This window comes from Chlorocebus sabaeus, chromosome 4 (assembly GCF_047675955.1).
Source record: "Chlorocebus sabaeus isolate Y175 chromosome 4, mChlSab1.0.hap1, whole genome shotgun sequence".
Taxonomy (NCBI): Eukaryota; Metazoa; Chordata; class Mammalia; order Primates; family Cercopithecidae; genus Chlorocebus; species Chlorocebus sabaeus.
Genome location: NC_132907.1, coordinates 93,347,628 through 93,359,987, shown reverse-complemented (window position 1 = coordinate 93,359,987; position 12,360 = coordinate 93,347,628). Strand labels below are relative to the sequence as shown.

The window sequence follows — 12,360 nt, the reverse complement described above, 5'->3', positions numbered from 1 at the left end:
ACCAGGTGAAGGTGAGGGCCGGAGCTCGGCACGCTCTGCCGACTGCAGACTGACAGCTGGGGATCCATCTAACAGGCCTGGATCCCACAGGCAAGGGTGGAGCCACAGCACCAGAAACACCCAAACCCAACCTGGGGCGGGTCCGCCAGGACACGAGCCCCCACGGCTGAGCATGCTGGCCGACACCAGCTTCAACTCCCCTCAATGCTCAGCCACCATGAGGCGGCAAAGGGCGGCCATGAATCCCTAACCCTGAAGGCCAGCAGCGCACTCGAGTTGGGGGCTGAGGTCGGACACAGCCACCAGCCAACCACGCAGCGAGTGTTCGCATGGCAGCAGGGTGGGAAACACACTGCACGTGGGGAGACCACCTGAGGAGACTGTTGGCTGTTGCCAGGCAACACACTCTGGCCACAGAGCACCCTCCGTCTCCTCAGCCAAGGCTGCAGGACCTAAGGGGCTGGTCTCAAGACGGCTCTCCCTTTTGACTGTTGGAGGGAGCTGCTCAGAGCAGAAGCACTGAGCCCAGCACCGCTGCTGCCCCACCTGTTAAATCCACGCGAGTCCCACATACACTGTCAGAAGGAAACAAACAATGGAGGGCCGTGACCATCAGAATTGCCTCAAGGACATTCAGCACCAACTCCAGACGGTCCCTGACTTTCCACAAGACGGCACAAAAGCAGTACGCTTCAGTAGAAACCATCCTTCAAACCTGATCTGTCCCAGGCTGGCAACAGGCCACCGTCCTCTCAGGACACTGGCAAGTCAGTAAGCCACAGCGCTGTCAGACACACGGCCACGAGGGCGGATGTCCCGAGACCGCACTCCCTGAGGCCTGCATTCAACAAGTGACATGTGACAAAGCAGGCTCTGTGCCAGGCGCCTCTGCCCACTGCAGGCTATGGGAAGTGCTCTCGGTGCCTCTAAGGCCCCTGGAGATACTCTCGCTTTGTTTGGTCCGATCAGACGGCCACCTCACGCAGGTGGAGGAGCATCTACAGGAATGACATGCGACAGACTTTGACAGATCTCAATGCTCAGCCACTGTGAGACAGAGAGGCCCCATGAAAACCACTGTGGGGTTTAGAGAAAAAGGAAGAAGGTTCCCTGATGGACCACCCAAGTCAGCTGCTCCCTGTGGGAGGGAGCAGAGCTACAGGGAGCTGCGGCCTGCAGTCCTCACCTGCTTCCCCTGCAGCATCCACACCTTCCTGACCACCGGGCTGCACCTGCTCCACTCCAGCATCCACACAGACACGGAAGCGAGCGGTTCTGGGGTGAGCGTCTGCCCCATGGCAAGAAAGAAGCCCCCCGCCAATGCTGGCTGCCCAAAGTGGGCCTGCTTGTGCGGCACAGTCTGGGACAAGGGCACAGCCTTGGCTGCCAGCCGGTGGTGTGCAGGAGAGGGAGGGGCCGATGATCTTAACAAACGGCGTGTGGAGACAGAGACCACCAGTCAGTAGCAGACAGGGGCAGCGGTGAGAAGACGGGCTAGGGTACCACACCTGGGTCAGAGTGCATGTGGCCGGTGGGCGGGAGGGGCCATCTGACCACACTCCTGCTAGAATAAGCCCCTTCAAGGATGTCTAAGTGACATGACATCCGTTCTCCCACTCACTCTCTCTCCCCCACAAAGCACCTGCTTTCCTGGTTGTGGTGCTCAACTCCAAAAGCAAACGCGGTTTCCACACAGCCTTTACCTGATCACTTCTCTACTCGGCTTTTTGGATTTCTTGGCAGTTTCTACTTGTACGGGTACAACTTCAGGGACAGGTTCCTCAACAGCTGTATCCTCATTGCCCAGAAGAGCTGCCTGCTGAGAAAAATCCATGTCCTGCATAAACGACATGCTGCGCTTCAAAGCTAACAGCCGCTCCTAGAATCAGAAAGGACAGAGCAGCAGGGATTTACCTCTCCCTCACAGCCAGGGCGCCGTGACGATGGGATGGGATGGGGATGGTCACAGCCTCACCTGGCCTAAGAGCTAACTTTCGACGCAGAGCAGAGGGAGGTGGTTGCTGGGGCTGGACCCACTGCCAGAGTGCAGCAGGCACCGCGCCTTCCCTTTACCTTCACCTACGTGGGACGCATGCAGCCTGGCTCACGGCACAGATCTGGGAAGCCACTCAGGATGGCCAAGGAAGACAAGGATGTCCCATCTGGATTCAGTGAGGTAGCCACGAAAAACAAGCCCGCAATGCTGGCTGCCATCCAGCAAGACTGACACCCAGGCTTAAGAACAAGAGATGCGGAACTTTCCACCAACCCTAAAGGAGACGTTACAACTAGGTCATGAGCAGAGAGTGCGGCCGGGGACATCTACCCTAAAGCAAAGGGGGCAACACCATGAGGGTGGCGGGTGGATGGAGCATGTGTTCACTGTGAGGCTCCCCTCGGGCAATAAGCGACGGGGGGCAGAGCCCCTGCTTTCCGTAGCTCGCTGCTGCCACTGAGTTTCTTACTTTGCTCATCATCTTAAAGCCTGCGTGAAGTATCTTCTTCGCCAACTTGTAGTACACGGTATCTGGCCTATTGTATGTCATTGCATTATCACACATCAGTTTGAAATCTGCCTGAAAAGAAAACAGGAAAGACTTACCAAGTTTGAAATGCCACAGACAACAGCAAAGCCCTAGATGACTGTCAAGAGACCAAAAGGAAAAAGCTACAATTGAGTAGGAAACAATTCAACTGGGCTCTCTGTTCTAAAAATAATGTTTAAGAACTTAGAGAAATTTTCTTAGTTGCACGTCAGTCTTGCATGAAAAATGTTACAATGAAGAGTTGGCCAAGCCTGTAACTTCTAAGCATCACATACAAACGCCGTGCGAGGAAAAAGGAGCATTTACTGCGCTTCCTGCATTTCTCCAGAACAGAAATAGGAACAAGAAGCAACAATCCGATTCTTTCAAGTCAAAGTCGAGGGATAAAGGCAAGCACGGGGCACAGTGATATCCTCTATCTCTAGAATTTCTCCACAGAATAGAATTTAAAATTCTGTCACCAAATAGTTCCCTCAAACTATCAGAAAAAGACTTTGCCCCTCAAAAGGAGAGCCTTATTTCGTAATTTATGGTAAAAATACGAAACATCAGTATTTTATTATCATAATCAGTTTCCTCAGCACAGGCCTCTCACAGGTGAGTACCAACTTCAGGCTGGAGCATGGCCCTACAGGCCGGCCACCCTAACTGAGAATGTGCCATCTGAACCCTCCCCAAGCCCCGGTTCCGGAGCCAGCGGCCCCAGGGCCAAGACTCTACTGCGGACACTCCACAGAGTGAGTGCTGCTCCCCTTCTCACTTTGTTGCTAGGAATGGCCAGACTGGGGCCCAGAGCAGGGAATACCAGGGCTTTAGCGCATAGAGTGCTCTGAACATCTGCCCTCAGGCGATGCCTGATCCTCTCATCAAGTTTCCTTTTCTCCTTTAAGTCTGTTCTGTTGTGTTTCTGGGAGTCAGCAAACCCTTCAGTAAATGTAAAATAAATGAAAATAGAAAAGTCAAGCTTTCCCAAGCAGAATGGAACCTAAGAGAGAAACCTAACGCCTTTCTAAACTACACTAATGCCAATTTATCAAGCATCTATTTTACTTTCTTCCCCTGGGTTGCAAAAACAATGCGCAGTTGCTAATTCTCATAGCCAGTAGCAAGAAACAGAGTTAAGAGCAAAGTACTCAGGAGACAAAAAAACTTACTATGCTAAAAAGACTACCTGCCCAATTAGTATAAGACAAAATTAAGAATTAAAAATAAGCATGTTTTAAAAAATGTCTAGTCTCAAACCATGCCACACCGGACACCTCATTGCTTGAAACAACACGTCCTATTTACGCCAGTGCAGTAACTTAGAAAAGAAACAGCGTGCAACCTGGCCTAGTTTCTAGACCAAAGCACAGAGAAAATGTTTATGACCAATCATTTCCTTAATGCTGTGTCTGTAAATAACACCCAAACACAGAAACACTGTGAAAGCTCAAAAACTAGAAATGACCTAAGTTGAATGAAGTTTTCACGAGACATAAATACACAGAACTATGCCACAATTACTTCGGGCAATGAAAGTAACTTACCTTAAATTCCGTAACTGATTTGTATTCATTAGCTACAATTTTGTCTTTCATAGTGCCAAAATCCATGGGATGTTTTATTATCATTGAATATCCGGGAGCAATTGCATCCGTGACAGGAAAAGCAAAAAATCCATGGGGATCCTTTCTGAAAGCAAAGACATCTTAAAGTGGAAAAATCTAGATTTCTAAATGATACAAAATCTTCTACAATCCAAAAATTGGATACAAGTGACCAAATTTTGTTTCTTAAAAATAAAAAAATTACCAGGGTCTTTTAATTTATTGTGATAGGTATTTCACACATAATAAAAATTTCCCCCAAAGCATCCTGGCAGCTCAGTGTCCCAGCTCTAGCCTTGACTTCCCTCACCCTATTCTGACTTCAGAGTGAGCCACTACCGAGTCCATGAGCTCCTCCTGCCCACCCCGAAGTGGAGTGGGAGTCACCAAGAGAAGGTGCAGGGTCTGTTTCACAGCTGACAGGGCTGGGGTGGGGAACAAGGCCTCAGAAAAGATGACACCACACACTCCCAGACGCATGCTCTTCAGAAATGCCCAGGTTTACCTCTGGAGCTGGCGGAGGAAGTGTTCCAGGAGTTGCTGAATAGGTGTGCTCTCATTTTCGGCTGACAATTTAAGGAAAAAAAAAAATTGAATACAAAGACTTTGGTATCCCTTCATTAGAGAGCTCCAAGTTCACAGTATCTGTCTGTATGGTGTCTCACAGCATTTTAAGTTCCAGCAAGAACTAGGGATATAAAGATACACCCAACTCAGCCTTGGCTCCCACAAAGCTCAGCTGGGTGGGAAAGGGCACCCCCCTCCCTGCAGCAGGAGTCATAAAAACCCCTTATAATAACCGGTAGCCCTGACATCAACAATGTGTGGTGATCACTTATCAATGTTTTCAGCTCATACCACTATTCTAGACAAGGAATGAAGGACGGAACAAAGGCTCTGGACATCAGGGTTGATCCTATATTCACCGATTATTATTTCACTTGAGGTCCCTTAAAATTCAACAAAAAGTAAATAAATGGCTGGTGTGGTGGTGCATGCCTATAGTCCCAAGAGGCTGAGGTGGGACGATCGCTTGAGCCCAGGGTTATCTGAGCCCAGGAGTGAATCACGACACTGCACTCCAGCCTAGGGGACACAGCAAGACCATGTTTCAAAAATAAATTAAAAAAAGAAAGTGCCTGAAGAGCCAAATGACCACAGAAGCTCAGAAGACCACTAGCTTTCCAGAACTTTCCTTCAGTGGAGTCAGCAGGGCTCAGATGGTTTCTGATGGCCTGAATGATTGCAGCACTAGCCTCCTCACTCCCTGATGTCCCATGTCCCAAAGCCCAGCTGTCTAAGTTTCCCTATAATCCAGGAACCACTAGATGCCGAGAGGTGCCGGGAAGAGACACCCCTTGTCTTAAGTACAAACGCCTCATCACGGTGAGTTGTGCACAGGAAGGCTGGGGACAAGGAGAACCCAGAGGGCAAGTCCTTGTCAGCTGGAAATTCCAGCCCAAAGCCATCCTTGGCAGACGGTGCCCATGACAGAAATTCTACTGAAGGCCTTCAGCTTCCTTTGTCTCAGCCTATGGTCACTTTCAGCAACTTCAGACCCATCATTTGGGCTTTCAGGTCCCCTCTTCCCAAGAGGAATTACCTGTGTTTTCATTGACATGCATCTCTCTTTACCAGTCTGACCCATGTGGGGCTACTCTTCTGATGCTGCTCTCTTTGGGTGCTAAGTGCAGACAAAACCAAACTTATAGACCCAGGGCTGGCAAACTTTTTACATAAGGGCCAGACAAAAAATAGTCTAGGCTTTGTGGGTCACATATGATTGCTCTCTGCAGATATGCCTTTTTTTTTTTAATGAACCCTTGAAAAACATATAAACCATCCTTAGGTAACAATAAGTTACAAAACAAAACTTAACGGCACCAGTGGTAACTGGCCAAGCCTTGCTCTAGACATTCAGAGACACTGGAGGAAACCTCAGATCCAGAGGACATCCGGGATGAGGCCCTGGAAATACCAGCTCTCCTCCCTCCCATGTTTTTCCCCAAAGCAAGAGGACATGGTGCCGACCCTCATTTACAAGGACGAGCTGTGAATACCAGGAGAGTCTCTAAAAGTCCACCCTTGCCTGGCTGTGTCCGGCACGCTCGGACTGGCCGATCTGGGGGCGGCTCCACCTCCACCTTCTTCCCAGGATCAAAGTCGTCAGCCTCTCCCTCCGTGTCACAGTGCTCCCTCTCTCGCTTCCGCTTCTTCTCTTCCTGGGCCGCAGAGTCAAGGGAGTGAGAAGGGCACGAGTAGGTGGGATCCAGACACGTCTGCCCAATCCCCTCGCAGTTCTCAGGGGAGGGACAGAGCTACAGGAAACCCCCTCCGAGACCCTCCTCAAGCCGGGCTCCCTCCTCACGGAGACCCTCGCAGGGTCCGCTGAGGAACAGCACACCCAGGATCCTGGAACTGAGTCTGCTGGCCTCAGCGGTTTGCGTTTTGCTACCAACGGAACGCCCCCTCCCCTCCTCCAGCCACGCAGGCGCACTCTGCCTGGGTCCTGTGACCCGGCTCCCCATGGGGTCCTCGTGGGGGGCGTCCGGGCCAACGCCGCTGCCTCTGCTCCTTTACCTTTCGCTTCCTCCTTTCCTCATCGTCCAGATGCTTCTCCTTCTCGGATTTCTTCTTCTTCTTCTTTTTCTTTTCTTTGTGCCTCTCTCGCTCATGGTCTGACCTGTCATCATAGTAACTGGAGTCGTGGCCGGATCCTGAGAGTTCAGTCACTTCACTTCCTCCGACTTTGAGGACTAGCTTCAGGGGCTTCTCCAGGGGCTTGTCAGCATAATCTGCACAGACACAGACCGAGTTCCACCCGCGTGCTCAGGTGCAAACGCCACGCAGCCAGGTGAGACATGAAGGTGCTAAGAGCTAAAGGCCTCCCTGAGGAGTACAGCGGGGCTGCCAACCACCAGGGAAAGACGGAAGGGAAGACCACAGTGGCGGCATGTCACTGCCTCCTTGTTCTCCCTTCCCCTCCACAGGGAGCTTCAGGTCCCTTTCAAGTCACGGTGTCCTCACCAGAGGAGGCCCTGTGGGATGTTCACATCACTCGTTCAAGAAGATGGATTAAGAGGGAACTGGAACCCCGGAGCCCAATCTCCCTCCTAGAAACCCCCAGCACTTCGGTTCACCCTCGCCCGACTTCCTGCAGGCGCCCGTGCTGCCCGCTGACACCCATGGAGCTGCTGCGGGAGTAAGGAAGAGGGAGGGAAAGACGGGAGAAAGGGCAGCCTAGCTTCTCCCTTAGCTCCACACAAAAGCCAGCACAGACGCTTCCCTGGTCTCCAGGACCGGGGTGAGTGGGTTTGCAGCCTCGAGCCCAGAACCCTCTACCAGGACCCCTCGCGCGTGCCCGGTTCCCTGCCCGAAATCTCAGGGCCACCTCCCGCGTGCCCGGAACCCCTCCCCCGTGGCCGGGACCTCGCCCGGTGCCCAGGACCCCCGTCCGCGTGCCCGGAACTCCTCCCCCGCGCCCGGGACCCCGCCCGCCGCGCGTCACAAAGCGCCGCCGCCTCACCCTCGTAGGACGAGCGCCACTCGGCCTTGTGCTTCTTGTGCTTCTTGCCCATAGCAGCGCCGGCGGCAGGCCCGGAGCGGGGGCCGGGAGCAGCGGGAACCCGGCCGGACAGTAGCCGCCACCGCCCCCTGGCCCTGGTTGGCCGCCCGCGCTCACTGCGCCGAGGTTGCCCAGCCCGCGGGGCCGCGCCGGAAGCAGGGCGGGGCGGGGCAGCGGCAGGAAGTGGCCCTACCGGGCCCGAGCGCTTCCGGGTCAGAGGGTGGTGTGCCTCGCGCGGCAGATTCGAAGCTAGGGAGGGGCCCGCGGGCTGAGGCGGCGGCTGTGGCGGCGACGCTGGGCGTGAGGTGGCGGCGGCCACGCTCCAGTCGGGTCCCCACTGCTCTCGGGGGCGCCATGGACGAGGCCGTGGGCGACCTGAAGCAGGCGCTTCCCTGCGTGGCCGAGTCGCCGACGGTCCACGTGGAGGTGCATCAGCGCGGCGGCAGGTGAGCCGGTCCAGCCCGACACACCCTCTGGGCACCCACCAGCCCCGACCCCAGCTCGTGCACCGAGCCCGGACCCAGGGGCACTGACCCGCCCCGACCCCAGCGCACTGACTCCTTTGCGACTGAACCCCGGCAGGCCTCCGGGCCACGACCCGATCCTAGCGCAATGACCCAACCCCCCCCAGGGCACTGACCCTGCCGACCCGAGCCCTGCGCGCAGGATCCCAGCTCGCAGATTGAGCCCCGACCCGACCTCAGCCCACGGACCTGGCGCTGACCGTGCCCGGCTGTTCTCCAGTGCCCCGATCTGACCCTGAGTCACACGTTGGAGAATAGGATGGCTGCGCATTACGGAGAGCTCTAAAGTCGCAGCCGAAATTGGGTTGTTCTTTGAGCCGTTGTTTCTCAGACCCTTTAACTGTTCCCGTTCCTCACAGACTTGATGTTAAATTTTTAGGGTTCAAAGCAAATCCCACTCATTTGTGACCAAGTCAGTTCATGGGATGGTGGGGCCTATGGGCTGTGCTGCTCCCTGGAGTTGGGGGAGCTCAGCAGCGGGGCCAGACCTTCACAGACCCTCATCATGACCATGTAGGGTGGATTGAGGTCTAGTGAGACCACCAGCCTCAGAGGGGATGCAGAGGAAGAGACCTTTCCTTTAATAGAACAGTTGTTGACTGGTCACTTTCTAGGTGCTGGAGTTGAGACACGCCAGCATAATTGCACCAGGGCCCAGAGACATCTGCACAAAGCCCCACCACAGCCTTGTGACCCTGTGTAAACACCTTAGAGCTCAGAGACACCTGTACACAGTGTCACCGCAGCCTGGAGACACCCCATGTACAACCACACCTGGGCCCAGAGACGCTAGGCATAATCACATCAGAGCACAGCTGCACCTAGAGGACAGACACCTACGCACAACTGCACCAGAGTTCATAGACACCTGCACACAACCACACTATCTATGCATGGTGGTCGCTGCCTTGTAGGGTGCTGGGATGATTGCAGAGGGGCCACAGATCACCTGCCTGGCTCTGAGGAGCCTGTCCAGGAGGGAGGGGAGCCTGTCAGAGGAAGGCAGACATTAAATAGAACCTAAAGGGTGACTGCAGTTGATCAACCCAGTAAGCTGGGACAGTGCACAGCAGGGCACTGTTGTAGAAAGGGGAGGTGTCAGGAGGAGTGCAGCAAGGTGGGCCGAGGGAAGCCCTGGATGCCAAGCATAAAGCATTAGATTTTCTCAGCACGAATCACAGCTATTGGAGACTTGTTACAATGCAGACCCCAGGCCTGACCCCACAGCTGTGGAACTTCCTTAATAATAGTGGAAGCCACAATTATTGACTCCTTACTTTGTGCCAGGTATCGTCCTAAACACTTTGAATGTATTAATGACTTCACAGTAGCCCAGCATAGCAAGGACTCTTACTGTTATCCCCTTTTTCTAACTGGGAGCTGGGGCACAGCTTCTTCAGGGCACAGCTGGTAGAGGACCCATAGGCAAGGGGTGGCTCTAGATTTGGTCTCCAGGCAGGCCAGCTCCAGTCTGTCCTCTTAACTACTGCACTTTCTTATGTATTGTCTGAGTTTTTGAAAACACTTAATTTTAACATTTTGTTTTTGAACTAAAATCATTTACGTGTGTTTTGGTGCGTTTTTGTTTTTGTTTTTGTGGTTTTTTTTTTTTTTGGTTTGTTTTTGTTTTTGTTTTTGTTTTTGTTTTAGCACTGCAAAGAAAGAAGACATAAACCTGAGTGTTAGAAAGCTACTCAACAGACATAATATTGTGTTTGGTGATTACACATGGACTGAGTTTGATGAACCTTTTTTGACCAGAAATGTGCAGTCTGTATCTATTGTTGACACAGAATTAAAGGTTAAAGACTCACAGGTAAGTTACTAATTTGCTGGGCCGAGAACAGTTAGCTGAATACAAAGGCTGTATCATGAATGTCTTGCCGTTTTCATAGCTTGTTTTCAGAAACGGGTTCACTTCTCTGTTGGTTTGGGTGGCTAGACAAGTTCTTCTCACTAGCTGTCAGGAGCCAGGTGCTGGGAGCAGGAAGTGGCCCTGATGTCAGGGTGCTGTCAGTATAGCAGGGGACTGATCGGAAACCAGGAATGAGAATTCAGTGTTGTCGAATAGTGGACTGCGCTGGTAAGGCCTGTGTACAGTGTCTCATTCTTACAGTCAGCAAATGTTTATGAAGTGCTCAGTGTGTGCTAGGGCCATAGGAGGCGTGGGGGCCACAGAGATGAGGACATGGGCTTGCCTGGTAGAAGTCCTTCATCTCATCCCAGGCGTGGCCACCTCACCCACCTTGGAGTTCATGTGTATGTGTTAGAGGAGCTTTGTGTGGGGCAATTCTGGCACCAGTATAAAAACAACCTGAAGCATATTTCTAGGGAAGACATATCACAGCAGTACAATTCCTGTCCTGTAAAAACCAGCTGTGAAGGACAGGCTTGGTACTAAGTTCTGCTCATGAGGTGGACCTCCCCATTCATACGTTAGGACTCATGTTTGTGCATGCTCAGAGCTTTGTGCACACTGAGATCTGATACTGCCATGGTTTTGGCCAGTCTGAGGGAAGGAAGAGCTTCCCACACTGTTGTGGAGGGATGGACACCCTAACTGGAGGGCAGCGGGGCTGCCCAGGGAAAGTTCTAATGTTCTCTATCTGATTGCCGATTCACCTGTAGGAATTTATCTTAGCCGATAATTCTGCAATTTTGTAGATCTTTCTGAACAGATGTTTGTTAGATGCTGTTAATAATAGCCAACAATTTGAAGTATTTTAACTGTCCACCAAAGATCACTTAATGAATGTATGAATTCCATATATCTACACTATGTACAATGCAGCCATTAAAAAGAATGAAATAGATTTCTGTCTACCGATGTAAACATTTCTCTGAGCTATAACAACTGTCAAAAGACACAGTTAGGAAGCCGGCCGGGCAAGGTGGCTCATGCCTGTAGTCCCAGCACTGTGGGAGACAGATGGAAGGATCACTTGAGGCCAGGAATTGGAGACTGGCCGGGGGATCATAGCAAGACCCCATCACTAAAAAGAGTTTTAAAAAATTAGCCAGCATGGTGGCGCACACTTGTAGTGCCAGCTACTCAGGAGGCTGGAGGTGGGAGGATCACTTGAGTCCAGGAATTTAATGTTGCTGTAAGCTGTGATCGTGCAGCTGCACTATAGCCTGGGCTCAAGATCTTGTCTCAAAAAATAAGTTAATTAAAAAAACAAACAAACAAACAAAACCCTATGTGGTAAAACTCAATTTTTGGTCAAATCTCTGTGAGTGTATTTATAGACTATGATAACATCCCAGAGGTTGGATTTAGGGCACTTTTTCGTTCTATAGGTAAATGTGGGGCCCAGAGGGCAAGGGGTGGGTATTAGCTTTCAGAAGAGCTAATCCTCAATCTGAAATAAAATAACAGCCTTCTCATCTAATCTGAGAACTAGTTTTTATTGTACTATACATTCAGTTTTTATTTGTGGACCTTAACATCTAATTTGTGTGGTTGGAATTAAGTGAGAGATTGTAAATGTGTGTGGATTTATTTGGCTTTTCCCTCATTTTAGCCCATCGATTTGAGTGCATGCACTGTTGCACTTCACATCTTCCAGCTGAATGAAGATGGCCCCAGCAGTGAAAATCTGGAGGAGGAGACAGAAAACATAATTGCAGCAAATCACTGGGTTCTGCCTGCAGGTATGGGGTGTGATGGAAGATGAAGGGGAGGCTGAGGTCAGAGGACTGCATACTCCATGCCATGTCAGTTCACGGGGGATTCTGTTTGTCCGTTTGTTTTGTAGGATTTTAGGATGTTTTCTCTCTTATGAAATGGAAAGTATATCACAAAAGAGGAAAGTAGAGATTTCTAGTGTGGGACCATACTGTTCCTTTGGGCTGGTACCTCAGAGTTCACGGCTAATGGAGAGTGCCCCATGTGCTCTTCTCACATGCCTGGTTGGTCTTTTCTGCTGAGTGGCTCCTTGCTGTCTGCTTGATGCTTCTCCGTGGGTGTTGCTGGTTGGCTGTAGCAGGCCGAGCCCAGGGCTTCGTTCAGTCAGCATGTGAAGAAACGGGTGGATTTAGTGTCTGAACTTGTGTTGAAGCATGGGTAAAAGACAATTGAAAATGGTTATGATCATAAATTTTATAATGTGTTTACCACCAAAAAAATGATAGTT

The 12,360-nt window shown here is 51.5% G+C and overlaps 2 protein-coding genes across 5 annotated transcripts in view; one reads left to right on the top strand and one right to left on the bottom strand.

Moving 5' to 3' along the window:
• The window catches only part of BRD9 (bromodomain containing 9), a 26,044-nt gene extending 18,169 nt beyond the window's left edge, over positions 1 to 7,875 (bottom strand). Inside the window, exons 1-7 of one of the 4 annotated variants that reach the window (XM_007961093.3) lie at positions 7,662 to 7,875; positions 6,716 to 6,930; positions 6,225 to 6,357; positions 4,641 to 4,701; positions 4,076 to 4,220; positions 2,466 to 2,576; positions 1,704 to 1,879 (exon numbers count right to left, since the gene is read on the bottom strand). In XM_007961093.3, the coding sequence (XP_007959284.1) occupies positions 1,704 to 1,879; positions 2,466 to 2,576; positions 4,076 to 4,220; positions 4,641 to 4,701; positions 6,225 to 6,357; positions 6,716 to 6,930; positions 7,662 to 7,713 (893 nt within the window). In that variant the 5' untranslated portion in view covers positions 7,714 to 7,875. The remainder of the gene's footprint in view (positions 1 to 1,703; positions 1,880 to 2,465; positions 2,577 to 4,075; positions 4,221 to 4,640; positions 4,702 to 6,224; positions 6,358 to 6,715; positions 6,931 to 7,661) is intronic. The other 3 variants (XM_037985265.2, XM_007961094.3, XM_007961095.3) reach the window with 3 other exon arrangements.
• Positions 7,798 to 12,360, top strand: part of TRIP13 (thyroid hormone receptor interactor 13) — a 22,707-nt gene continuing 18,144 nt past the window's right edge. The window contains exons 1-3 of the mRNA XM_007961092.3: positions 7,798 to 8,146; positions 9,875 to 10,040; positions 11,749 to 11,878. Coding sequence (XP_007959283.1) covers positions 8,055 to 8,146; positions 9,875 to 10,040; positions 11,749 to 11,878 — 388 coding nt within the window. The 5' untranslated portion in view covers positions 7,798 to 8,054. The remainder of the gene's footprint in view (positions 8,147 to 9,874; positions 10,041 to 11,748; positions 11,879 to 12,360) is intronic.